The following is a 27,005-nucleotide window of genomic DNA, read 5'->3' as shown; positions in this document are numbered from 1 at the left end:
CGTTATAAATCGGAAAACTTCGGCCGATCTCGTAATCATCCGAAATGTTCTGAATGTTAAGGGAGACAACTCGTGGAGTGGAATGGGGGACTCGCACTGGTTTTTCTGTAATGCTAACTGCTAACAGAACAACCGGTCGAATTTGTGGGAAATGTGAACACTAATTTTGTAATTTGTAAGTGTAATTGATCATTTGATGAACACTAAAAAATCCCAAATTAACTTGAACTGAGGAAAATATGGCAATGGCTTCAATGTAATGATGTTATGAGCTAGGCCCCCTATATACAATTTACACCACTTTTTTGTTTGGATTAATTGAAAATATATTTTTAATTTATTGCATAAACTTAAATAAACAACAAAAGCCTTGAAAAGGATTGGGTACAAAAGTCCGAACCAAATTGTTAACAACTACGATAAATTAAATCCTACCTTTAATTACTGTTCAGACTTTAGGACCTCTCCTATATATATGCAATAAATACAAACTTTTTTCTTTGCTATGCATTTAAGTTTTAGTTTATCAAAATAGTGGAACACTGTGACTGGAAGGAGCCTTATAAGCCCAAAACACACTGGGTCTGGCGAGTGTGGCACAGACGCCATGTCTGGTGTATTTTGACATCTGGGTCTGTAACTGTAATGTGTTATCAACATATATATATATATATATATTAATGCATTTATATCTTTAGATAAATTTACTTATAAATCTAAACATCAACAATAAGCATGAGAAATCCTCATTGATTAATATATACCTTTCCAGTCTGGCAGTGTGAAAATACAGGGCATATTCTGTGACATCTGTTGCCAGATCTGTAGTTGACATCAGCACAGACGCGGTGTGTTTTGTACATTCGATTCAACATGTTTCATTTTGGACTGGCTCTATACTTGCCAAGCCCAAATCCAGTGTGTTTTGGGTCTTAAACATCTGAACCACAACAACTACAATAAATTATTCTCCTTCCTTTAGTTACTGATAGATTTTACTCACATTTTGTCAAGACACAAATCGTGAAAAATCTATTACAATGACACAAATTGCACATACTAAAGTGTGAAGCACATTGTTAAGAACTACAATCAATTATTCTCTAGCCCGAGTACTCGAACAGTAAGAGAGCTACAGTCTGTCCCACAGGGAATGCTTTTTTCATGCTATGAACTTTACTACACGTTATTTATTTCTGCCTGAGCCGATTATTTTCTAAATTGCACACAATTTGTTTTAGTATTTTTGTGTTATTTCCAAAACACCTTTTACTTTTCTTCTTATGTTAAACCAAACTGAAATTATTTACAAAAAACATTTAAAATAGTAGAAGAATGAGATGGACTATAGATGGACATTTGGACAGTTATCATAAGAGACCAATTTATATATATATTGTGCAATCACTGCCTAACGAATGGTAGTCAAAGATTCTCGCTCTAGTACAACACCAATGCTATGTTTGACATTAAATATCTTTACATCGACTATTTTCGAGCTCCCTGATAAAAAATGTATGTATAATACACACACTACAGGAAGAAACTTGTCAGGAAATACAGTACATTTCTTTTCCTCTTCACCTGTCCTCAAGGGTATTTGTTTGAGGACAGGTGAAGTATCTTAAAAATGAGAAAATTTTCTCCATTTTCAATTGACACTTTTCTGATGGAGCCCATTGCCGCATTGTTCTCGTCACAGGAGAAATAATCACAAAATTCTCTTCATTTGTTTCATCTATTTTCAGGTTTTTAACAAAATAAAGCTATGGCAGTCCCACAAGATCTGTTTACATTCAACCCATTAGGCAAAAAGGTTCAGAAAGAGCAGGTGACGACACACAAGCTGTCTTTGCTTGTGCTGGTCTATGAGTACCAGCAGCAGAAGAAACCGCCAGATCCTCTGGATCCTCCAATTTTTTCTGAGACTGAGAAACGAGACTTCATGACGACACTGCTCGACTTGTTACAGGTATGCATTCTTGTTCCAACCAGTGTACCAGAGCTGGTATATCAAAGGCTGTGGTATGTGCTATCCTGTCTGTGGGATGGTGCATATAAAAGATCTCTTGATACTAATAGAAAAATGTAGTGGGTTTCCTCTAAGACTATATGTCACAATTACCAAATGTTTTACATCCAATGTGCTCTAGTGATGTCATTGAACAAAACAGATCTTAACAAATGGTACAGGCATACTTGTTCAGATCATTCAAGCAAATTATTAAGTTCTGTTCGTAAATATTTTACGGGTATGATGAACATTTTAATGTGGATCGTAATAAAAGTAATTTCAGTCAATTTTGTAAAATAATTGGAATTTAATCTAAAATGTATTTAAATATGTACAGTTTTGGTGTTTAAGAAGGTTTTTAATCAGATATTCTTTTCTTTGATCAGAGTCTTCATCTTGAGCTTGTGGTCCTCAAACAACGACTGGAACCCATTCTCAAGCCCTGTCTCTATGAAGGCTTCATTGCCAGGTAGGAGCAACCAAGTCTAAGTAGGGTTTTGTTTATCACCTTCTCAGTGTATAGATATATGATACCTACAGCCTAAATCATTGTCATTGGTTCATTTTGTTTTCTTCTTCTTCTTCTTTTTTACCAGTCGACCATGAGGTAATAAATCCATGTTTGAGCTGCAGATATTTAATCTGTAAGTTCATTTATTGAAATAATTCAGCTGTATTCTGCATAATTTGTGTGTTTCAGACTGAAGGAGTTTTCAGAAGAAGGTGTGCAACCACTGATGGATTTCTTTGAACTTGTCAACAATCTCGTGTTCCCGGAGCCTCCCGATGATCCACAGATTGTGAAAAGCAGTGTTTTTGGTAACCATCCGTTAAACGGGACACGTTTCATATAGGGATGGGGGCGATTAGGTTTTTTATATTTTTGATTCTATTTCAATATTTGGTCCATGGTTTGATTTATTCACAATGCTTTCCAATTTCCACAAGTACTTGATAAACTCTTTTAAGAGTAAGACACTTTATTTTTAATGGTCAGTTGTAAAATAATTGACTAGAAAAAGAACATTTACCATGCCGTAAATTTGCAGGTTCAGTACAGTATCCCAATTTGACCTAGAGTCACCGTCATCCATGTAAACATGTTAGGTGTAAGGGAATCCAGTTGGCATAGTGCAGAAACGTTTATACATGTAAAAAAAAAAATATATATAAAAATCAAAATAAACCATGGTACATAAATAGGAAAACGGTGCATTGAACTAAGGGCCTAAAACGGTGATTTTCTTGAACCGAGATTAATCGAATTATTGTTGTATATACAGCATTAAATGGCATGTTTCTGTTTGCAGGTTTGTTTATAAGACGTATGGTATTGGCATTTAACAAGCTGTCATTTAGTCAGGTGACCTACTTTCACAGCAAGGTCAAGGCCTACTACAGTGTCCTCGTAGAGGCCGAATCTGAACTGGCAAAGTCAATGACGGAATCTGTTATGAGTTTATCTGGGATGGAACCTCTTACCAAAAGTGGACTGGGCAAGTCATTTGATGGCCTTCACCTTCCTAGCGAGTATGTGACATTCGTTTATTTGTCGGTCTTCTCCACCAGAATTATGAAAAAAATTACCTTTTACTTGAATAATTTTCAGTTGGTTATTTGAACTTGTATAGGTGAATTTGCAATCAACATTCATTAATTTGTCTGTCTTCTCAACCAGAATTATGAAAAAATTACATTTTACTTGAATAATTTTCAGTTGGTTATTTGAACTTGTATAGGTGAATTTGCAATCGACCTGAGATTTTCGTTTTATTGAAAACCTATATGTAATACATCCATAACAAATATATGTTCACATATACACATTTAAACCAGATGTGGTGTATTCATAGCTCTAGTATGCAACTATGTTTAGGTACAGTTCTGTTATGAAAACTAAGAATTTGTATATAGCTTTCTTGTAGTTCCTGGATTGTTCTGTAGAATATAGCTATGTTATATTTAGTAGCTATTTAAAATACTTAATTTAGAAAGGTTCTTTTTCCTTTTATTTTTTCCCTAAGGACTGTTCCTGGAGGATTTTATTCTCAAAAACAAGCCGAATATTTTATAGCACAGCAGGTAAGTGGCATGCTAACATCATACAAGTCAACATGCATTAAATTGCATGCAATGCATTCCATAATTGATATTCCCTGCCATTTTACACATCCATTGATCCAAGTAGTCATACATATTAACAGAACAACATGAAGTTACTTTGTTTTTGTTTTTTTTCCAGTGAAATAATAACTGAGAATTTTGAGTTTAAAATGTTATTTTTAGTTCATATTTTAGGTTGACAACAATGGTGGGACATATTATAGTCATTTTGAGAAATTGACAACTATTGTATCACAAATATGAAATAAACATTTTACGTTGGGGTTTTTTTTAATTTATTATTACTTTTAAAATAGTTGTTATTGTCCAGGTGTTCAGTAACTTGTCTTTTAGTTTTATTAGAATAATGGTAGCAGGTCTATACTGTCCAGATGTTTTGCCACAAATGAGTGAAACTAAGCTTGACATTGATATTTTTTGCAATAAGTTTAGATGACAGTAACTGGTCTAAAATGACAACACAAGTAAACAAACAAAAACATGAAAATAAGACCAGCCTTATTTTAGATTACTTATGAATTATTTGAATTTTCAGGCATTCATGTTGCTTCATAATGAACAAGCTGCATTGCCTCCTGGGAAGCTTCAAGAAAAGATAACTGCTCTGTTAAGGGACATGCCAGATATGGCAGAAGCTGTAAATATAACTATCTTTTTTCTTCTTATTATTGTTTACTTTAATTGCAAACTGTAGTTTACATGCTTTAAATTGATATCTGTAACATTCTGACCTGGTATGACAATATTTTTTCTGGATTTATGGAAAACTACCTTAAAAGTAAGAGAGTTTAACTAACTATTCACAGGACTGGCAGTCTCATCTCTGAAGATAATGCATCCCCCCCCCCCCACCCCTAGTTGAAAATCAAATTAATATAGAGCCCCATCTCCACTGTTATTTCCAATCTTTCAGTAATGCATATTCCTAAACGTCTTAGTAAGTCATCTATGATCTCTATTTGTTTTGAATTTGTTTTAAATTTGTTTTAGTTCAAAAGCATGCATTTTCACAAATCTTTTATTTATTTTTTTAAATATCAGTAATTTTGTTAAAAGTAGAAAAAAACACCTACTGCAAATAACTGAAAAGTCTTATTTATATTGATATTGGCTTGACATCGATGATATCATTCTTTAAACAGGCCTTTAAATAGTGTAACTATAAATGTCTGCTTTTGTGTTGTGCAGTATTTTCTGAGCTACCTGAACAGTCTGAGGGTGAAAGAATACTGCACTGCCCTGCACAATCTGTACAACTACTTCAACCGTAGTGCCAACATGGCGGAGGAAAGTGCCACTCCGGGCAAGGGGCAGGACGAGGATGTTTCACGCAGATACGCGGCATTAAATCTGGCAGTTCTTCTTTATCGGTTTGGTCACAAGTGGGTATTGTTTAACATTCGTTTAAACAACTAGAAGGGCAAAGACATGATAGCTCATAGTTGCAGTCCGTCTCATCCTCCTACAAAAATATTTTTTCTAAATAATCTGGTTTGACGTAAAAAGAAAAGTAAAAGTGTTTTGGAAACAAACAAAACAAAATACTTGTTTTGTGTGTAATTTAGAAAATGGTGAGCTCAGAAATAAATAACTTGTAGTAAATTCCATAGTATGATGAAAGGCGTTCCCTGTGGGAAGAACTATAGTTTCTGGTTGTGTGAGATAGGTAATTCAATATAAGGGCTGGAGCAGGACGTAGTCCTGTGTTAACTGCACATCTGAGACATGGTCAGTTTAGGATCGGTGGGCTTACTGGGCTATTTCTCATTCAAGCCATTGCACCACAACTGGCATATCATAGGACATGATGTTTGCTATCCTGTCTGTGGGATGGTGCATTTAAAAGTTCCCTTGCTACTAACGGAAAAATGTGGCAGGTTTTCTCACTAAGACTATATGTCAGAAATGTTTGACATCCAATAGCTGATGATTAATAAATCAATGCTCTAGTGGTGTAGTTACACAAGACAAACTTTCAATATAAATCCTGGATATGTGGGTTTTTTTAATTAGTAAGTCTGTAAGAAGCATTAATCTTGGCTAAGACAACACCTGTCAGAACATTTTGTAATGCTTTCCATATTTTTACAAACTTTAGAACATATTACACAGTTATTGAATCATGTTGTTTTCTCCAGTAGCTCAAAACTGTTTTAAACAGTAAGGTCTTACAACACAGATGCTATATATTGCAGAGATATATTATTTTGAAACGGTTTCTTTTTTTATACTACAAGGACTGAGGCAATGGAAGCCCTCCAGGAATCAATACGCATGGCTCAGAAGAAGAATGATCATGTCTGCTTACAGCATGCACTGGTGATTCTATTATCCAAGTTTCAATTTATTTTGTATTTTTCCTTAATAACAACCTGATATTTTTGTCAATAATATAAGTGAAATTACTATAAGCTGATGATCAATTAACAAATGAGATGATCGCTGGAACAGGTATTAATTGAGGCCCATCCATGACAGGCGAGCAGTGAATTGTGCATGCGGACTGTTCATATGAAAAGGGAGGGGGAAAGTATTTCATGCTTACCTTTCATTATTTCACTTTAAAAGGGCTTTTCTTTCTTTCTTTCTTTTTTTGTGATTTTTTTCTCCATTTGTTTTTTTTGGGGGGGGGGGGTTGTGGGTTTTTTGGAAATGCTCTACTTATTTGAAATTTTTGCCATGGAATTATTATTAGAAAAGCTATTCTGCTGTTTTCAAATGGAAAGATCTGAAATTGATATTAAATATTTTGACATGTCTTTAATAATATTGATATTTCTCATTCCAACCAGTGCTGTACATTTGGTATTACAAAAGCTGTGATATGTACTATCATGTCTGTGAAATATCCATTGCTGCTTATCAAGAAGAGTAGCTCATTTTCATTACCTGTCCAATGCCATAAATTTAACAAATGTGTTGATAGCTTTATGAAATAAAACGTTTCTTTCTTGTAGCACTGTCTTGTAGCACTGGTAATTTGCTAATTTCAGATTAGTTTAATCAATATTTAATAATTTATAGTTTTCGTATATTTATTTTCTCTTTCTGTGATGAATGAAAACATTGATTTTAATCTTTTTATTATGTTATTTTTAATTGTCAGTGCTGGCTACATCGTCTAGGGGACAATAATGTCGCTCACACAAAAAACCTAATGGAACGATCGGTGTCAAAGAGTGCTGAGCTGTCTCTGCCGGTAAGAGAAAATACTTCCAGTTAAAATTATTGATATCAAACATTATTATATTGAATAGATATTAAAGATGAAATAAGTCAGGGCTTCAAGAATAGGGTCGCGACGCCATATAACCGTAAATAAATGTGTTGAGTGCGTCGTTAAATAAAACATTTCCTTCCTTCTAGAATACGGTAGGTCGATGCTCATGGCAGGTGTTTTTCACTGTTGGGCAAGTAAATAGTTTAAATGGCTAAGCCTGACGGCAACAGGTGCATGGTCCTAATATAGTTAAGATATTTCTATTTCTGGTCAGTGTAAACTGATTGTAGTTGATGATTGTTGGTGATATTTTAACCGATTCCCAACACTATATTGTTGTATTTTGCCAGAGACATTCAAGCATCATGTGTGTGGTAGTATGTGGTCAGCTTCTTTAAAACAGACATGATTATTTTCCGTTATAAAATGGATTCCTCTTTTTAAGTATTCCGTTACCCATTTTTATTTTCTGCTCGTTATAATTTTTAATGGGTAGCCATCTCTCAGTCTGCGTTAAGATCGCTATGTTCAAAGAAAATCAGTTTTTTTCGGTATGGTGCACAATCAGAGTCTGTTTATAAGACAAAGATATGTGAGACGTCAAACAGCTACAGGTTAAAATGTGCAGAAATGTTGGTAAACAAAGATTTCATTGTTTGTAACTTTATTTAACTGCATATTTGTTTTGCAGTATCTAACATCACTGGGAGTGCAAGCCTTAGCAAAACACAATGCCATCACAACAGCAAAGCCATCTAGGTTAGTAATTTCTAGATCTGTTTCTTATTAATCCCCTACCGGTCCTCCTGCAGTTGACTAAGATTATGTCTCCCTCTCCTGTCCATCTGTCCAGATTTTATTTATATAGTTTGATTTTTATGGCAATTTACCCATTTTTGACAGAGTTATGGCCTTTGAACTTAGGATATATGAAAATTTGTTTTCGTGACTTTGTGTTTTCGTATTAGGATATTTGTTGGTAGGGGACATGTATTGCTTTAGCACTACTCTGACAATGCTTGTTATATAGAAATTTGTTTAATGTATTCAGATTTAAATACCTGGTATTAGTGTAATGTTACATATTGAATTTATTATAAGTTACCTGGTGCAATTTACATACACAAAGTGCTTTTCTGGTATAAATCTCACCAAAATATATTTATTAATCTTATTCATCTTCAAATTTACACAGTTCTAACTTCCTTATTGTATGTTAGTTCTTTTCATTGATATGCTTGTGTGTTTTTGTTGTTGTCTTTTGACAGTGTGTTTGAATACCTGGTTAAAAGTGACATTCTCAACTGTCAGCACTCTCTCGTTGGGTTGATGTGTATTAGCTATGCACAGAAAGCAGCCCTTTGGAGCATGTATGGTAAAAGGTAGTTTATTTAACTTACATTTAGTTTTGACTGTTTTTTTTTGGGGGGTTTTTCAAATTCTCTATTATCCCCAGAAAATAGGTCATGTCAGGGTTGGGGAGCCCTGAATAATCACCTTACAATATTCTTCCTTTATAAGTCTCACCAACACTGGGAATACATTTAGTTTTGACTTGTTTAGGGAAAGGTATTTTATTTAGATTACTTTCAGTTTTCTACGTACGTAACCTTTTGTGGACTTTGAGCTAGTACAAACCCCAGAATGATCAGAAAAACATTGGATTTGTCAAAATTATTAATTTAGTTAGAGGTAATTTAAAGGTAAAAAAAATATTTTGTTTAACAACACCACTAGAACACATTGATTTATTAATCATCAGCTATTGGATGTGAAACATTTGGTAATTTTGATGTATAGCCTTAGAGAGAAAATCTGCTACATTTTCCCATTAGCAGCAAGGGGTCTTTTACATGCCCCATGCCACAGACAGGATGGCACAAACCACGGCCAATGTCTTACAAACTTTTAAGTTCTAGATCAATGAAACTTGGTTTATAGTTTCATCTATGAATGTTCATCTCAGTGCATGTTACAAATATAACTATAATACTTTCTTTCGTTTAAGTTTTTTTAAAGTTTTTAAAATTGTAATTATCTTTTTAAAACTTGCATTAAGGTGCACATTTATGAAAGCAACTACAAGTGACACCAAATAAGTTCATAGTTTAATTTTGTGGAATTCTTGTTTAATACAGAGAATGTTCCAGCATGTGCAGTCAACTGGTTTTGAACCTGGATACCTCAGAAAGTATGGTTTATTATAACGGAGAGTCAGTCTGTATAGCTCTGTGCAATCTCGCACTGCACCACAAAGATGAGGTAAATACATGGAGATTATTATAGTTCCATTAATATTGTATGACACATAACTCAATTTTTGATTATTTTTTTTTCTCAAGAGTAATAACCCCTATCATTGGCAAAATTAAGAAGAAGTGGGGGAGGTTAATTTTTAAAATGATTTTAACAACATAATGTGCTAAATATCACTTTGTAATATATAGATTTGTTTTAATTGTTTATTTGTTTCATTAAAATATTTTGGTAAAAAATACATACTATAGATGTACTCTTGTTGGAGGTGCAGGAAAGTTTGAATGTCAAGGACTCATTATGGATTAGCACAATTGTTTTCTCTTATGTGAACGTCCACATTTAATGGTTTAAATTTTATCAGGGTAACTACACGACCGCTTTGGACCTTGTTGGCAATGCCAGACACCGTTTTCCGGCCAAATCCCAGTACGCACACATCTGGATGTGTTGTGAACAGGTGATACTGTTTGACAGAAACCTCTACAACAAGAAGTGGAGTCAGGCGGAGCAGGCTGTTCTCAACCTGAGAGCTTTAAATGAAGATGAAGCAAATCTCAGGTATTTTTCCTTTTTTGCCCAGTGGTAAAGCGTTCACTTGATGCATGGTCGGTCCAGGATCGATCCCCGTTGGTGGACCCATTGGGCTATTTCTCGTTCCAGCCAGTGTTCCACAGCTGGTGTAACAAAGGCCGTGGTATGTATTATCCTGTCTGTGGGATGGTGCATATAAAAGATCCCTTGCTGCTAATCAAAAAGAGTAGTCCATGAAGTAGCGACAGCAGGTTTCTTCTCTCAATATCTGTGTGGTCCTTAGCCATATGTCTGACGCCATATAACCATAAATAAAATGTGTTGAGTGCGTCGTTAAATAAAACATTTCTTTCCTTTTTATAGTACATATACAGAACTTTACATACATTGTTTTTGCTTCCTATTTAGTGCACAAGTTTATTATGCGCAAAAATATATACCACGAGTGGTATGTACTTGTGCAAAATAAACGAGTGCAATAAATAGGAAACAAAAACAGCATATGTGAAGTTCTGTATTTATTACATACCTTCTTTTATGTTTTACAAAAACGGTTTTTAATTTAACGTCATAACAACTCTGTTAAATCTATGATTAATACTCCTTTCATGGATTTACTTAACATTAAGAATCATACTCTGCGGCAATCTTGTGCAATGTTTCAAATATGATGTGACATAATTTATAAATTATATATGATGTCAGTAACTAAAAGGCACTAACTGCAGTAAAAATAAAAAGGGAATTCCCCATTTAAAAGTTCCATTCCATTTGCTTGACACCCACAAGCCAATATACATTTCATGCTGTGGTATCGTGAACATTAATTCATTTTGGGTTCTTTTAACCTGGGACAGGCTAATTGTAATAAATATTATAAATAATAATTAAAACATTTTTAAAAGTGTCACAGGTACAGCTGCTGCGGGATTGAAAAAATATTGGATTATGAAATTGTGATATTTTTTTGTTAATTGTAGACATGGCATTCTGTTTTGTAGACATGGCATTCTGTTGCGGGAAACGGGTGAGGTAACAGAAGCATCATCTGAGCTGCACAGTATTTTAAAGAAGGAGAGCAGTAGAAAGAAAAAGGAAGTATCACCAGACTATGAGTGCAGGTATTTGTTGTAACACATTCATTGTTGTAACACATTCACTGCTGTAACACATTCATTGTTGTGACACATTCATTAGTGTAACGCATTCATTGTTGTAGCACATTCACTGCTGTAACACATTCATTGTTGTGACACATTCATTAGTGTAACGCATTCATTGTAACACATTCACTGCTGTAACACATTCATTGTTGTGACACATTCACTAGTGTAACGCATTCATTGTTGTAACACATTCACTGCTGTAATACATTCATTGTTGTGGTACATTCATTAGTGTAACGCATTCATTGTAACACATTCACTGCTGTAACACATTCATTGTTGTGACACATTCATTAGTGTAACGCATTCATTGTTGTAACACATTCACTGCTGTAACACATTCATTGTTGTGACACATTCATTAGTGTAACGCATTCATTGTTGTAACACATTCACTGCTGTAACACATTCATTGTTGTGACACATTCATTAGTGTAACGCATTCATTGTTGTAACACATTCACTGCTGTAACACATTCATTGTTGTGACACATTCATTAGGGTAACGCATTCATTGTAACACATTCACTGCTGTAACACATTCATTGTTGTGACACATTCACTGCTGTAACGCATTCATTGTTGTAACACATTCTCTGCTGTAACACATTCATTAGTGTAACGCATTCATTGTAACACATATCCTGCTGTAACACATTCTAAAAAACCTATATGTGGGACAGACGGACAGACAGACAGAAGGACGGAGATGAAACCTATAGTTTTACTTGGCCTGTCCCATTTGTTTAACAACACCACTTTTTAATGAAGTCACTAGATTTGTTGGTGTTGTCTATTTGATGTTTGCAGAATCATGTAATTAACCAGTCACATTATAGAACATACTCACCATCAGAAAGAAAAGAAATGTTTTATTTAATGATGCACTCAACACATTTTATTTATGGTTATATAGCGTCAGACATATGATTAAGGACCACAGAGATATTGAGAGGAAACCTGCTGTCGCCACTTCATAAGCTAATCTTTTCAATTAGCGGCAAGGGATCTTTTATATGCACCATCCCACAAACAGTGTAGTACATACCACAGCTTTTGATATGCCAGTTGTGGTGCATTGACTGGAACAAGAAATAGCCCAATGGGCCCATCGACAGGGATCGATCCTAGACCGACCGCACATCAAGCGAGCGCTTTACCACTGAGCTATGTCCTGCCCAACTATTTGCCACCAGTTTGCAATTATTGTTATTCCAGTGTTGTGAATCATGTAATTAACCAGTCACGTTATAGCACATACTCGCCATCAATTTACAATTATTGTTATTTCAGTGTTGTGAATCATGTAATTAACCAGTCACGTTATAGCACATACTCGCCATCAGTTTACAATTATTGTTATTCCAGTGTTGTGAATCATGTAATTAACCAGTCACGTTATAGCACATACTCGCCATCAGTTTACAATTATTGTTATTCCAGTGTTGTGAATCATGTAATTAACCAGTCACGTTATAGCACATACTCGCCATCAGTTTACAATTATTGTTATTCCAGTGTTGTGAATCATGTAATTAACCAGTCACGTTATAGCACATACTCGCCATCAATTTACAATTATTGTTATTCCAGTGTTGTGAATCATGTAATTAACCAGTCACGTTATAGCACATACTCGCCATCAATTTACAATTATTGTTATTCCAGTGTTGTGAATCATGTAATTAACCAGTCACGTTATAGCACATACTCGCCATCAATTTACAATTATTGTTATTTCAGTGTTGTGAATCATGTAATTAACCAGTCACGTTATAGCACATACTCGCCATCAGTTTACAATTATTGTTATTCCAGTGTTGTGAATCATGTAATTAACCAGTCACGTTATAGCACATACTCGCCATCAGTTTACAATTATTGTTATTCCAGTGTTGTGAATCATGTAATTAACCAGTCACGTTATAGCACATACTCGCCATCAGTTTACAATTATTGTTATTCCAGTGTTGTGAATCATGTAATTAACCAGTCACGTTATAGCACATACTCGCCATCAATTTACAATTATTGTTATTCCAGTGTTGTGAATCATGTAATTAACCAGTCACGTTATAGCACATACTCGCCATCAATTTACAATTATTGTTATTCCAGTGTTGTGAATCATGTAATTAACCAGTCACGTTATAGCACATACTCGCCATCAGTTTACAATTATTGTTATTCCAGTGTTGTGAATCATGTAATTAACCAGTCACGTTATAGCACATACTCGCCATCAGTTTACAATTATTGTTATTCCAGTGTTGTGAATCATGTAATTAACCAGTCACGTTATAGCACATACTCGCCATCAGTTTACAATTATTGTTATTCCAGTGTTGTGAATCATGTAATTAACCAGTCACGTTATAGCACATACTCGCCATCAATTTACAATTATTGTTATTCCAGTGTTGTGAATCATGTAATTAACCAGTCACGTTATAGCACATACTCGCCATCAATTTACAATTATTGTTATTCCAGTGTTGTGAATCATGTAATTAACCAGTCACGTTATAGCACATACTCGCCATCAGTTTACAATTATTGTTATTCCAGTGTTGTGAATCATGTAATTAACCAGTCACGTTATAGCACATACTCGCCATCAGTTTACAATTATTGTTATTCCAGTGTTGTGAATCATGTAATTAACCAGTCACGTTATAGCACATACTCGCCATCAATTTACAATTATTGTTATTCCAGTGTTGTGAATCATGTAATTAACCAGTCACGTTATAGCACATACTCGCCATCAGTTTACAATTATTGTTATTTCAGTGTTGTGAATCATGTAATTAACCAGTCACGTTATAGCACATACTCGCCATCAATTTACAATTATTGTTATTCCAGTGTTGTGAATCATGTAATTAACCAGTCACATTATAGCACATACTCGCCATCAGTTTACAATTATTGTTATTTCAGTGTTCTGCTAGCCCTGGTTGAGGTGTATACCCAGACAGGGAACCCAGCTACAGCTCTGCCCCACGTGATGGACTGTATCACAAGAGCCAAGGAACATCACCTGCACTACCTCCTTGCTATGGCTACCATTTACCTGGCCTTCATTCAGGTATTCAGCATTGGCTATGACATTGATACACTTTGTAGGCAGTGAAAAAAAAGAGAAGACTTTTGCAGCAAAATAATAAAACGGAAATGTTATTTTGCTGTATGTAGACTTATTTTAAATGCACTAATGTTATATACTGGCAAGTAATGTACATCAAAAAAAAAAAAATTGGCCATTATTGGGGAGCTTTACCGATGGCACAAAAGTGCCTATGGCAATTTATATCTCAATGACGGCAATTGCTGTTGGTGCCATCGTTAAGTTCTCGTCCTGAAACTGTATGTAGAATGGGTACTTACTTAGTATCTACCAACTTCATGATTAACAGCAGTTGTAGGCAACTTTAACACTTGTTGTTAAAGGGTTTTCTTTGGTTTATTGTAAAAGATGTAAAACAAATTGTGTTTCTTCTAAGACATAAATGGTTTGCTTTTATCCTTATGCACGGGTGATGGAGCATGTTAGGCCACTCATTTAAGCTGGATGGGTATTTTTCATGTAAAAAACCAAAGAAGCATTTATTATTTCTAAAACAGTTAAGTGCCTATAAACAGGTGGAAATGCATCAGAAAACAGCTAAAATTCAACAAAGTGTTTTACGGTTTGGGACCTGAACACTCTCAAACTGTTTTCAGCAAGCATTATTTAGAAATTATGTTTTTTTTCAAGGGAGCATTAGCAACTTGAGTCTTATTTTATACCACTTCTACTCAGTTATATTCTTACTGGTGTTTTAAAGGTTAACTTTATAATTAAATTGTGAACTATGAGCTATTTGGTTCAAATCTATTTTACTGTATACTTTGTATTCCCCATAACTAGTAAAAGGTGTTATGCCTACTTTTGCTTTCATATAAGTGCTGCAAAGCATTTAATCAAATACCTATGCTAAGCATACCAACTTTTGACCAAAAACAAAGATGCCTTATATGTGACGACATTTTAATGTTTTTATATAGAGCAGAGGGGGAGGGAATCATACAAATGGCGTCACTATTCAAAAGAAAATCATACAAACTATATCACTATTAAAGAAAGGAAAGGAAATGGTTTATTTAACGACGCACTCAACACATTTTATTTACGGTTATGTGGCATCGGACATATGGTTAAGGACCACACAGATATTGAGGGAGGAAACCTGTCACCACTTCATGGGCTACTCTTTTCGATTAGCAGCAAGGGATCTTTTATATGCACCATCCCATTCACTATTAAAGAAAGTTAACTCTTGGTCATTTTTCCTTTTAGCGTATAAGCTATTTTAAAAGCAAGATTTTCTATAATTTTTATAAAATTAAAATAGCTGTTATTGCAAATGAAATTAAACGCAATTTGACTATAACTTGGCCTCAAAATAATTTTGGTCTGGTGTTAACTTCATTTTATTATTAAAATTAACTTTTAAGGTGGAGATCCTGGCAACCTCTACTATAATTGTTTGAATTTCAGTTTGACATGCGACTGTATGAGCAGGCATTGGGCCTAATAGAGCAGCATCTGCTGACAGTGTTAACTCACGGCAGCTGTCTGGACAAAGCCCGCACCCTGTACCTGTATTCCAAGTGTTGTGTGGCTGCAGCTAGCAAGGCCTCTCCAGCAGATCGACGCTCAGGTAACATGTACTGAATACTGTATATATCATGAATATTCATGATTTTGCCTATAAAAATTATTATTTAGTGATCCTGTGTGTAAAGCATGTATTTATGAATTCTGACAGTTTAATAAATTATTTTATTTCCAGCGGCCTAATTCACAAAGGTCTCTTAGGCTCTGCTAGACAACAAAGCATCCTCTTTGTAAGTCTTTTTGCATTGCACTGAAATATTGTAGAGTTGCGAGAGTTTAGTGAATTAGGTCCTTGGGGCTTGTAACTCAAAGCACTCGTAAATATTTTGGTTTTACGTGGTCGCCATGACAGTATGTTGACAGTTGAGGGAAGAGATTGGTAGTATAACCCAAAACACACATAGCTTTGGCGTAAATCAAACGTAAAGTTAGAGGAGACACGACTGTAATTTGAAAGACTTATACACTTACGACAAGAGGATTCCCTTGTTTCCATAGATCCATAGAAAATGCTTGTAACACGTACTGACAACAGATGGGTTGATGTAGTTCAGTGGTAGAGTGCTCGCTTGAGGAGCGATGGGTCGACGCAGAATCGATCGCCCTCAAGTGTACTTTAATTTTTTCCTTTCCACTTAGTTCCCCATGACCGATAAGTCAAAGACTGTGTATACTGCCATGTCAATGAGAAAGTATATATAAAAGTCGCGTGCTTACTTTTGAAAGGAGTAGTCGGACCAAAGTGTCGAAATAACCATGTTAGACATCAAATAGTAGTAGTTTATCAAATGTGCAGAGGTGTCGTTAAATAAATTACAAATAACGTAATTAACATAAGACTATAATTACAGATGCAGAGGCATACAGCAATTGTGACCAATGCATTTGTTGTCGATCATCTTCTAATATCGCAAACAATTCAGTAATGCTTGGCCTATATAATATAATAATCTAGTTAACATTATGGTTAGCAGACCAACATTGAGAACATAAATTACTGTCTAGACATGAAGGTCCTTTTAAGGGCATTACAAACAGTCATACTAAGGACTTTCAACAATACTTCCGTAGGGTGCCTCCCACCAATCGACAGTGCCCTTCTCCGAACAGTCTCAAAACGGTCACCCAAGGACTGAGTGCTTATAAGCACTAAAAGAGTGCACCTATGAGAGTCAAACCACCACACCCTCCATGAAGGCAAGATTCCAGCAACGAGCTAGCATTCAACCAGTTATGCGTCCAAATTACCATCACGATATTACGCAACAGTTTCTATTTCACTATAATCCCATGGGATAATCCAATAGCACCAAAACCACCAACCTCGCCTGATTCCGACCCCAGTCAGGCTGCCTGTACTCCCTAGCACATGCCAGCACAGGCATTTCCCTCTCCCACATACCCCTAACACTTTCCTGTCTTGGATGGAGGAGCAGGTGAGAGCCGACACCTGTGCCCATGACAGGCGTGTGCTACAACGGCTTTTTCTGAATGTGCATGTTAAATTCTATTGCCTAACCTGATTAGGGTTAGAATCATAACACCCTTCGTCGGTTTAACATCACACAAACTAATGTTACGTTGATGCTATGACTGGTCTGGGGTAGAACTAAATTTTGTCGTAAATCTGGAAGTTGGTACCGGTCCTAGGTGAGGAGTAAAATTACGAGTGGTTCGTGTTACACACCTAACTTTTTTGTATTGCTTTCTGACTACCATAAGTTTAGTAGGCCCTTCCGACTGTTTCAAGTTACAAGCCCTTGCTCTGTATTTAAACAGCAATTAGCAAGCATTCTCTGAGAGTACTGCTAAAGTCAGATATATCCCCTACCAGGCCCAGCAAATTTCCAGATCTCCTACATTCAAGGGCCATTACTCTGTAAAAAATGGTTAAATGTCCATGAAAGTAAAACTTGATCTGTAATGGAACATGATAAAGCTTTATACAAAATTTCAGCTAAATATCTTGAGGCATTGAGAAAAAAAGAAGTCTAGAAAACATATTTTTGTATCTCCTAAGTTCAAGGGCCATAACTGTCAAAAATGGATAAATCGCCATAAACATCAAAACTTGATCTGTAACAGTACATGAAAAAGATATACACAAAAGTTAAGCTCAATATCTCAAGGCATTGTGGAAAAAAAAAATTCAGAAAATTATATGTGGGACAGATGGACAAACAGACAGAAAGGCAGAGATGAAACCCATAGTCCCGTCGGGTTGGACTGGTAGGTCAGAAATAAAGGGGAGGAATCTAGCTCATTCGGTAGAGTGCTCATCCAAGGTGTAGAACTGAATCCCCAAGGTGGACGCATTCCCTGATATATATTTTTCTTCACATTTTAACCAGTGCCCATGACTGGTATATCAAATGCTATATTATTTGAGTTGGTATGGGTTTTAAATTTAATGGGCCAAATGAACAAAAGCTGTTTTTTGTCACTACATACATTTACAATGCTTAAACACCTGCTTTTTAAAAAAACTAAAGGCTTCGTAAGTTCGGTCCATTATGTTTTTATTTTAAGTTTATTCATTAAAGAGTTACATGTCAATTCATTGGCCCGCTTCCCTTTTGATACGTACAGACAATAGCCGTTATTTAATATAGATTATAATAGAAGTTCCTTTTTCAGTTCTGTTATTTCATCAATATTTAATGACAATGACAGCTGTAATTGTTTGTGGGGTTTTTTGTCTTCAGCTCTGGCCTCTGCTGTGAGTGTGATGAACCAGGTTATTGATCTGTTCAAGAAGATAGAAGCCAATCACCGGGTAAAGGACGCCTTGTACTATCAGGCCAGACTCTTCAACGATCTTGGCTACACTGCAGAGCGGAACAAGTGTGCCTACCAGTTCAAACAACTCGATCTGCTGTCAGCCACGGAAAGTCCCATGGAAGTCACCATGTTCTAATGTACCAATAATCACTGAAAGTCCAATGGGTGTTGCCGTGTTCTAATGTACCAAAACACTGAGAGTCCAATGGGTGTTGCCATGTTCTAATGTACCAAAACACTGAGAGTCCAATGGGTGTTGCCGTGTTCTAATGTACCAAAACACTGAGAGTCCAATGGGTGTTGCTGTGTTCTAATGTACATAAAGACTGAGAGTCCAATGGGTGTTGCCGTGTTCTAATGTACCAAAACACTGAAAGTCCCATGGGTACCAAGATATGGCAGACCTTGTGGGCGTCACCAAGGCACAGAAAGTCCTGTGGGTGCCATGGTATTTTGATGTACCAAACGAGGGAAAGTCCCATGTTTGTCAGTGTTTCAAGACAGAAAGTCCCAAGGGTGTCACTATGTTTGATGTACAGGACGCAGAAAGTGCCATGGTTGTCATTGTTTTGATGTACAAAACAGAGAAAGTCCCCAAGGGTGTTGCCATGTTTTAATGTACCAAGACATCAAAGTCATCCTTGGTGTACTAAGATTTGGAAAGTTAAGTAGCAATGGTTGTTTTTTCATGTGGTGAGGTATCAAGCTACTAAAAGTCCATTGCAAAATGAGAGACTTTCCCACTGATGTTGCCATACTCTTGATAGACGAAATTAGGAAAACTGTCAAGGATGATAATATATTATTGACCTAGTTAAGGAAATGCCCACGAGTGTTACCATGGTGTGGCTGACAAGTTAGGAAAAATAAATAAGTTGTGATCATGTATTACAAAGAAAAGATGTGCATATTCAAGTGTTATATATACCAAGATTGAGGAAGGCTCATGTGATATCACAAGTGCAGATGATCCAAGGTAGATAACCAGGGGCATTCCCCATAACAAATTAAAATGTCCATATTTTTAACAATGTCTTTACAATTTTATTCAAAGTGTCCTTTTTTGAGGGAGTTTGTCCAGGTTATCATTCTATATTATTTCCTGGGTCTGCTGTTGCATGGATAATTCCATGTGTGTTGTGACACGAGAGGTAGTCTAGTGGCAGTGATACAAGAAAAGACTTCTGTCAATTGTCTGTTGTCAAAAGCTGGAAGAGATACCCATCATCTTGAGTACTGAATGGGTATCGAGCTATCACTTAGGAGGGTGTTTATTACCTTGGGAATTGGGGGCAGCAAACATTGGTGGTGGCGGTGGCAACAGTAACTGTAAAATAAACCACCACTTGTCACCCACTAATAAACACTGTTTAGTGACCTGACCTCGTCAAATACTATGGGAAAGTGCATATAAAAGATTCCTTGCTAATAGCACTGAAACAATGTAGGAAGTTTCCTCCGCGACTACTAGTAAACAATTTCCAAATGCTCGACATCCAATAGCCGGTGAGTAATAAATCAATGTGCTCTAGTGGGGTTGTTAAACAATACAAACTAACTTTTATCAGCACTAAGCGATTAAGCATTCAGTGTGTTGTGTTCAGCAAGAAAGGGACACATTCCTCACATCCAAATGAAACTGGAAAACTGTCACGATAGGAATCCATTTGATAAAGACAAGTGAAATTAACTGTTGTATTGTCACTCTAGGTTCTGACATTGAATAAAAAGATAAGAAAAAAATATCAAGATGTTTTTTTATTGTATTCTTTCACACTCGCATACTTCATAATACATGTTCAACTGACATTAGTCACACATACATTTTTTTTTTTATCTTGCATCAAAGGTATTAAAATTTTTGTGCTGAAATCCATTTGGACATATATCAGAGATGAAAGGGGGTTATGAAATAAAAAAAATTAAAGTTTTGCACAATGATCTAAAATGGCAGACGCCATTCAGAATGGAGGCAAAGCATCAGCCAAAACCATATTGTATATTTTGGACAAACAATATGGAAAAACATTTAGAAATCCAGAAACTTCCATCTCTGTATATATACACACAACTTAAATATATTTTATTCTTCCACCCATTTTGTTATACACGTATGACATGTAATAATTTTAATCATTAAAATAACCACCACCAGCTCCAAAAATAATTTAAGCAGTTCATGTCTAATAATTGCTTCAAAGGCAGTGCTACACAATATGATGTAATGGAACAGGGTTTTTTTTAAATCAAATACGGAAACTTGACAATGTATTACTTGTCAATCAAATTTATTTTTTGCATTAAATGACTTAAAAATGCATACTAAGTATATATGTTTATCTTTATGGCATAATAGAAGTAAGAATTCAGTAATAATACCTACTACAATTAGTGTTTTGTTAAGTTATTTTTACCCCCCCCCCCCCCCCCCCCCCCCCCCCCAATTTCGACTAGAAAATGTTAATTTTGTTTCTTTGTAAAATACTTGCTTAATCGACCGACTATATTTGATAGGCAATCAAGCCCATGAAATACGTCCATGTTAATTTTTACTCAGGAGAACCATGAAAATTACCATCCTATCTATTGGAATACTGAAGCTAAGTTAGGACATGTGACAAGATGAACCGTGATTTCTGTATCTGCGATGCAATCTGCTGTTCTTGTACAATGTACACAATATTGTGTGGCACCACCTTTAGTTGTCATCAATGATTAGTTAATGAAAAATATCATTCTGTCTGGCTGGCATTTGTCAGTCGGTGTTTGTGTTTCCTGATATGCACTTGGTGATATATTTTATAATGAGTATATTTAATCAATTTTTTTTCTTTCTTTTTTACTCCTATACCCTCCACCTTCCAAATACCTGAGTAGACAGCAAACATTTCTGAATTTACGAAGCTTGTTTTTGACTTACACACACGTAACCACATACATTTACAACACTTAAACATCTATGGTTTAAAAAAACCAAGCTTCATAAATTCGGTCTTTCTACTCTAAAAGTAACAACAATTGTTGCCAGTATCTTTATGATGATAATATCTTAACACAACTTTGTTGATTGTCAGAATATCTGTACAGTGCTTTTATTGACGATGTGCTTAATGTTTTGGGAACATGATTGATGATGCCAAGTAGATTTTACAACACGTGGCTGACAAAAAAAAGAGATAATTTATGGAACACCTATTCTGACACTTATACTTACACATTATACACAGATTAATTAATATTTACACATGTACAAATACTACAGATTTATATACAAACATTGTGGGTTTTAGTTTTATTAAAATTACATTTTACAACCATGAATAAATACTGATGGAAAGAAATAAGGAAACATTCAAGACAAAATTTAATTCACTATTAAGGCCACGCCACACAATACGAGTGTCTAATACCAGAATTCCCCAGAGAATAGCTGACTGTGACAAGACAACATTGGTTGCTATGCAGTTGGCTATTCTCTCGTGAGACATTCATATTGTATGGCACCGCCTTTAGAGTAGTTAAGTCTGTATATAATACAGAGACATAACAGGACACTTTGATACCATGGTACTGAGGGTTCTGGTAACAGTACATATTTGTTGTTTCTATTCATCTGTTCACTTATTTCTTCCCATCAGTATAGAGTAAAACATAAATTTAGTCAACATGATGATATCAAGGGCTGACAACCTGAACTGGTTCGGTCTAAAATAATGGTTTTTAGAAATGTAATATTAAATGTTTCAAAAATTACAAAAAATCTGAAAAAGTGTTTAAAAATTATTCAAATAGTAAAGCTTTTCAACCTTCCTATTCTTTGTATACTAATTTTAGTTTGTCTGGAATCTGTTGGAAATCCATTACCAATTATAATTGGTTTGCACCAATTGATCAACTTTCAATTACACAATTGATTAGAATTATATGCACATTAGACAGATTTATTATTAGGACTATGCACCTATTGTCATGTCCATCGAGAAAGACTACAAACTGCTAATTTTACATTTAATACCTATGCAATATCTGTTTTCTTTATACATGAAAACAAACCCAAACCACAGTATATTTACGGTACACAATTCCATCATTCAAACTTTAGGAACAATTGGTGAACATTTCCCCCAAAACAATTGATTACGGAGTTTTATAATAAATCATGACATCAGTAGAGCACAACTAATCAATTTTCAATTATAATTGATCGATGGAACATCACTACTCATAAAAAAGGAGAAATAAAATTGTGATATGATATAATTTTGGTAAGATGTGAACATATGCAAACAGTTTTGGTTGTAAGCCCTTGATATATACATGTACACTGGTAGCACTGTCAGCAACAGAAAAGTTGAACTTCTAATTCCCATGATAACTGGATGGTAGCATGGAATAACTGTTTTGTTGTAGAATGTCAACTTGATGCATTTCCTGAACAGTCATATACAACATTAAACAGTAAATATCACAGGTGGACATAGGTCTCATCACAGTTATAAATAAAATAAAGATCTATCAAATATAGGTACATCTAGATAATAAAATACTTTCTATTTATTAAAAAATGACTTTGTGTGGATTTTGGCCCTAATCGAACTTGTTCATAACTGGCCAACAGTAAGTTAATAATTTTGTATTGTATAACAAAGCATCCTACATTTTTTTTTAACTATAATTATTGTAACCACAAAACGTGGTCAATGATATGTCTATAAATTGCTGAACCCTAAAATTACGCAAGACGATAATTTGTTCGTAAACAATAATACTTTTTAACAGCGAGTCAATTCTGCTTGCAGATGAGTTTATGATGTTGCCATAATTGACAGCAAGGTAAATGAAGATTCATCACAAAGTGCTGTTTATTCGTTTCAGCATCACGGATAATTTCACAAGTTGAGGCTTGTAATCAACAGACTATTTACTTGTAAAAACCCTGCTGGTCACAGTTCAGTTGGTAAAACTTGACTAACCTTTATGAATTTTGTGCAGCAAGCTGAGTGAAAACTTTAAAAGGAGAATTAAAAAAAATTGTAACCATGATTATCACCGATTTTAACTATTGCATGCATTTGATAATAGCTACTGACTGGCAGTTTACAAGTAGATAATAAGGTTTTTTTATAAAGCTTTTATTAATAATTAAAAAGCACAAAACTAGTGATTAACTAGTGCTCCTTCCCTTGTACTAGTGATTACAGAAATAAAACAAAAAAACCAATAAGTTCTCGTTTCACACCATTTAAACCTGAACTTGTCAAAATGAAACAATTTAAACTCAAAAGAAAATATTATTAGCTGTAATGGGTGTTTTACATAAATATGGACCCAATCTGTTTTATTATTTTTTAAAGGATGAAGAATTGCATTGGACAACACCACCAACAGACATAAAAATCTAATATATGGTACAATTGAGCAATATATGGATTTCAAAGACGATACCAACATGCTTGCATATACAGGAATATGGGATGAAATTGTATTTGGGGATGGGGGGGGGGGGGGGGGGGCATTATTGTGGAACGAATTTGGCCTTGAAAACTTGAGTGACCTACATATATTTCTACACCAGCAAAACTTATAGACAGCACATATATTAGCAATCTCTTAACCCTGCGTAAGCAATACTCCCCACCTCAAAGACTATGGCCCGAATTTACAAAGCCTGTTTTCGACTTGCACATGTGTAACTACATATATTTACTATACTTAAATGCCTGTGTTTAAGAAAAATAGGCTTCGTAAATTCGGTCCTACATGTATAACCTATTAAAAGGATCTACTTTAAAAAAGTCTATACCCACATAAATAGACAAGTTCCCAGTTTGTGAGATGCTAACACACCCACTCCCACCCCATGAAGACAATGATCACTTCATAATTTTGTTCCACAAGTGTAGAATGTAGAAGTGTAAGTCTTCATTACTTACAATGTACTGATGGAAGGAAATAAGGGAACATGTGGTAATTTAGACCAAATTGTATTCACTACTTAAGTAGTTGTATTTTTGTAAAATACAGAGATGTAATACAGGACTAAGTGTCATTACTGTGTATTGAATCTCAATAACCGTTAACTTTCTGATATTATGGTTGCGATAAATATTTGCTGTAATATTTATGGGTTCCCTTGTGGGGGTTTTCCATCAGTATATTAATTTATTAAAACTCGGTGTTAATTTGCTAAACATAGTGTAGATACAAAATACGCCAGGTATTGTAAAAATGGTTAGCTCAAGATTACATCAAATCAGCATGTGGGAAAATCTGAATTACACTGCAATCCACTTTGTAATAATTTATAAATGATATAATGAAACTTTATACATTCCATTCTTTGATTTAAAAAAAAAAGTTGAAACTTTAACCAAATATATTTTACTTATAATGTTAAAACTGAAAAGTTTTTTAAAAATAAAATCAATAAGGTTTATCTACAATAAAAGGCTGTTCCAAAAATAATATCGCACAAAATCTAGTATTGGGAATCAGTATACAGTAATAATTAGTTAGGACTAAAATATTCTGTTATTTTTACAGTTAACAAAATTATTCTGAATGATGTACAGACATTTCTGTTTAAAAATAGATCAGGTGTGCAATTTTCAGAGGTAAAAACTTTTGTGTTATTAAAATCAAAGCAATCCTAAACACATAGGAAATGCAGACATTGAATACTTAACATAACACCTCTACCTATGTGCATTTCCTCCCATTACAATGGACTGCAAAGAAGTGAGGGGTTATTATGTGACAGGGAAACAGAACATTTTAGCCACTCACTGACTATTTGAACCATGGTGTCATAACAGGGAAATGCACACACGTAGAGATGTCAAGTTATGCATAACGAGTAAGAAATAGCAAGTAACATTATAATTCAGCTGAGGCTTCCTAAGTAAAACACACAGGAACAAGTGCCTTTAACAAGAGCTCTGTGGTTACAATTCGTCTTTGGATTTCTGCTGGGAAGTGCTGGACTCAGTTGAAGATTGTGTAGAATGTGATGAAGCATCCTGTCTAGTCCTTAAACCATCACCAGATAGAACGTGTCCATCGGACAAATCACTCTCTTTCACACTCACGTGTGTCCTAACATTTTCACTTCCTTCACCACTAAGTGTCTGACTAAACTCTCTGGAGGAAAGAGACTCACTGTGAGGTACTGAATCTTGTTCACGGTTTTGCCTTGAATCTTGGTCAAGGTCTTTACCTGAATCTTGGTCCTGGGTTTTTATCTCATCTACTTCACCCTTTCTGGATTGCGAGTCATCGACTAGAATTAAAACTCCATTCTCGTCAATTGTTGCTCCAAAGTTATTTGATTTGTCTTGAGCATGGACACGTACCCAGGAATCCCTGGAGTCAGTGTTTGTGTTTTCAGAAGAATCGGACTTCTCCGATTTGCTGCCTTGTGTCTCTGTTCCTGCAGACTCGGCAAAGTCTTCCGCTGATGCATAGTGAGCCTGGTCCTTGGAACTCTTCTTCATATCCTGGGACTGTTTTGTTAACAACTCGGAGGTGAGTTTTTCTATCAATTCTTTAGTCGAGTAATCGAACAACCCAACACCTGTGTTAGACGATTCGAGAAAGCGTGCAATTGCATTCAGGTATTCATTTTTATCCCTGAGATCATTGAAATTGGTTTTTTCTTGAAGTGTTTTCATCAGATCTGCATAAAGCTGATTCACATCTGGTTTCGTTTCTTCCGTCTTTTTTTCCTCATCCATGCTGAAAGAAACCTCTATAGAACCATCTGATTTCTCTCGGATTTTCAAAATCTTGTCTTCATCTTTCTCCACAAGATCGAATGCTTCTTGATTATTTTCCGTCATCTTGACCTTCATGTGCACTCGACGAGAGTTCACTTGGAATGACACTGGAATGTCTTTGTCTGGCCCACGTTGTGGCACGCTGTTGTATGGAGGTGTCTGGTCGGGGATATATGGCTTGGAAGGTTCCGCAGGCTTTGATCCTTCGGGTTGCAATGGCTGAAGCACACCTGAAGGAACAAAAGTTAAAGTTTGTTTTGTTCTACAACACCACTAGAGTACATTGATTTATTAATCATCGGTTACTGGATGTCAAACATTTGGTAATTCAGACATATAGCAAGGGAGTAGTAGCACCATCCCACAGACAGAATAGCACATACCATAGCTTTTGATATACCAGTTTCTGGTGCACTGGTTGGAACGACAAATAGCCCACTTGGCCGACCGCTCATTAGGCAAGTGCTTTACC

At 35.3% G+C, this 27,005-nt stretch overlaps 2 protein-coding genes across 2 annotated transcripts in view; one reads left to right on the top strand and one right to left on the bottom strand.

Annotated features, from left to right (window-relative positions):
* The first annotated feature begins 59 nt into the window (after positions 1-59).
* LOC121383162 (anaphase-promoting complex subunit 5-like) lies at positions 60-20,503 on the top strand. Its single transcript, XM_041512989.1, has 18 exons — positions 60-175; positions 1,749-1,972; positions 2,401-2,483; positions 2,715-2,833; positions 3,325-3,544; positions 4,039-4,096; positions 4,674-4,775; positions 5,327-5,520; positions 6,376-6,457; positions 7,245-7,337; positions 8,050-8,117; positions 8,627-8,740; positions 9,497-9,620; positions 9,979-10,175; positions 11,150-11,269; positions 14,258-14,405; positions 15,858-16,020; positions 18,683-20,503. The coding sequence occupies exons 2-18, from the start codon at positions 1,769-1,771 to the stop codon at positions 18,892-18,894; spliced, it is 2,301 nt and encodes a 766-aa protein (XP_041368923.1). The 5' UTR covers positions 60-175; positions 1,749-1,768; the 3' UTR covers positions 18,895-20,503.
* The window catches only part of LOC121383161 (ER degradation-enhancing alpha-mannosidase-like protein 3), a 33,355-nt gene continuing 26,851 nt past the window's right edge, over positions 20,502-27,005 (bottom strand). The window contains exon 22 of the mRNA XM_041512988.1: positions 20,502-26,763. Coding sequence (XP_041368922.1) covers positions 25,703-26,763 — 1,061 coding nt within the window. The 3' untranslated portion in view covers positions 20,502-25,702. The remainder of the gene's footprint in view (positions 26,764-27,005) is intronic.

The sequence above is a fragment of the Gigantopelta aegis genome, chromosome 10 (genome assembly GCF_016097555.1).
Source record: "Gigantopelta aegis isolate Gae_Host chromosome 10, Gae_host_genome, whole genome shotgun sequence".
NCBI classification, from domain to species: Eukaryota; Metazoa; Mollusca; class Gastropoda; order Neomphalida; family Peltospiridae; genus Gigantopelta; species Gigantopelta aegis.
The sequence above is the reverse complement of the archived record's forward strand: the minus strand, read 5'-3'. Positions and strand labels throughout refer to the sequence as shown.

Coding starts and splice junctions, on each gene's coding strand:
- LOC121383162 (XM_041512989.1), top strand. CDS start 1,769: ATGGCAGTCCCACAAGATCTGTTTACATTCAACCCATTAGGCAAAAAG. Junction 2,484..2,714: donor TATGAAGGCTTCATTGCCAG/GTAGGAGCAACC, acceptor TGTGTGTTTCAG/ACTGAAGGAGTTTTCAGAAG. Junction 5,521..6,375: donor CTTTATCGGTTTGGTCACAA/GTGGGTATTGTT, acceptor TTATACTACAAG/GACTGAGGCAATGGAAGCCC.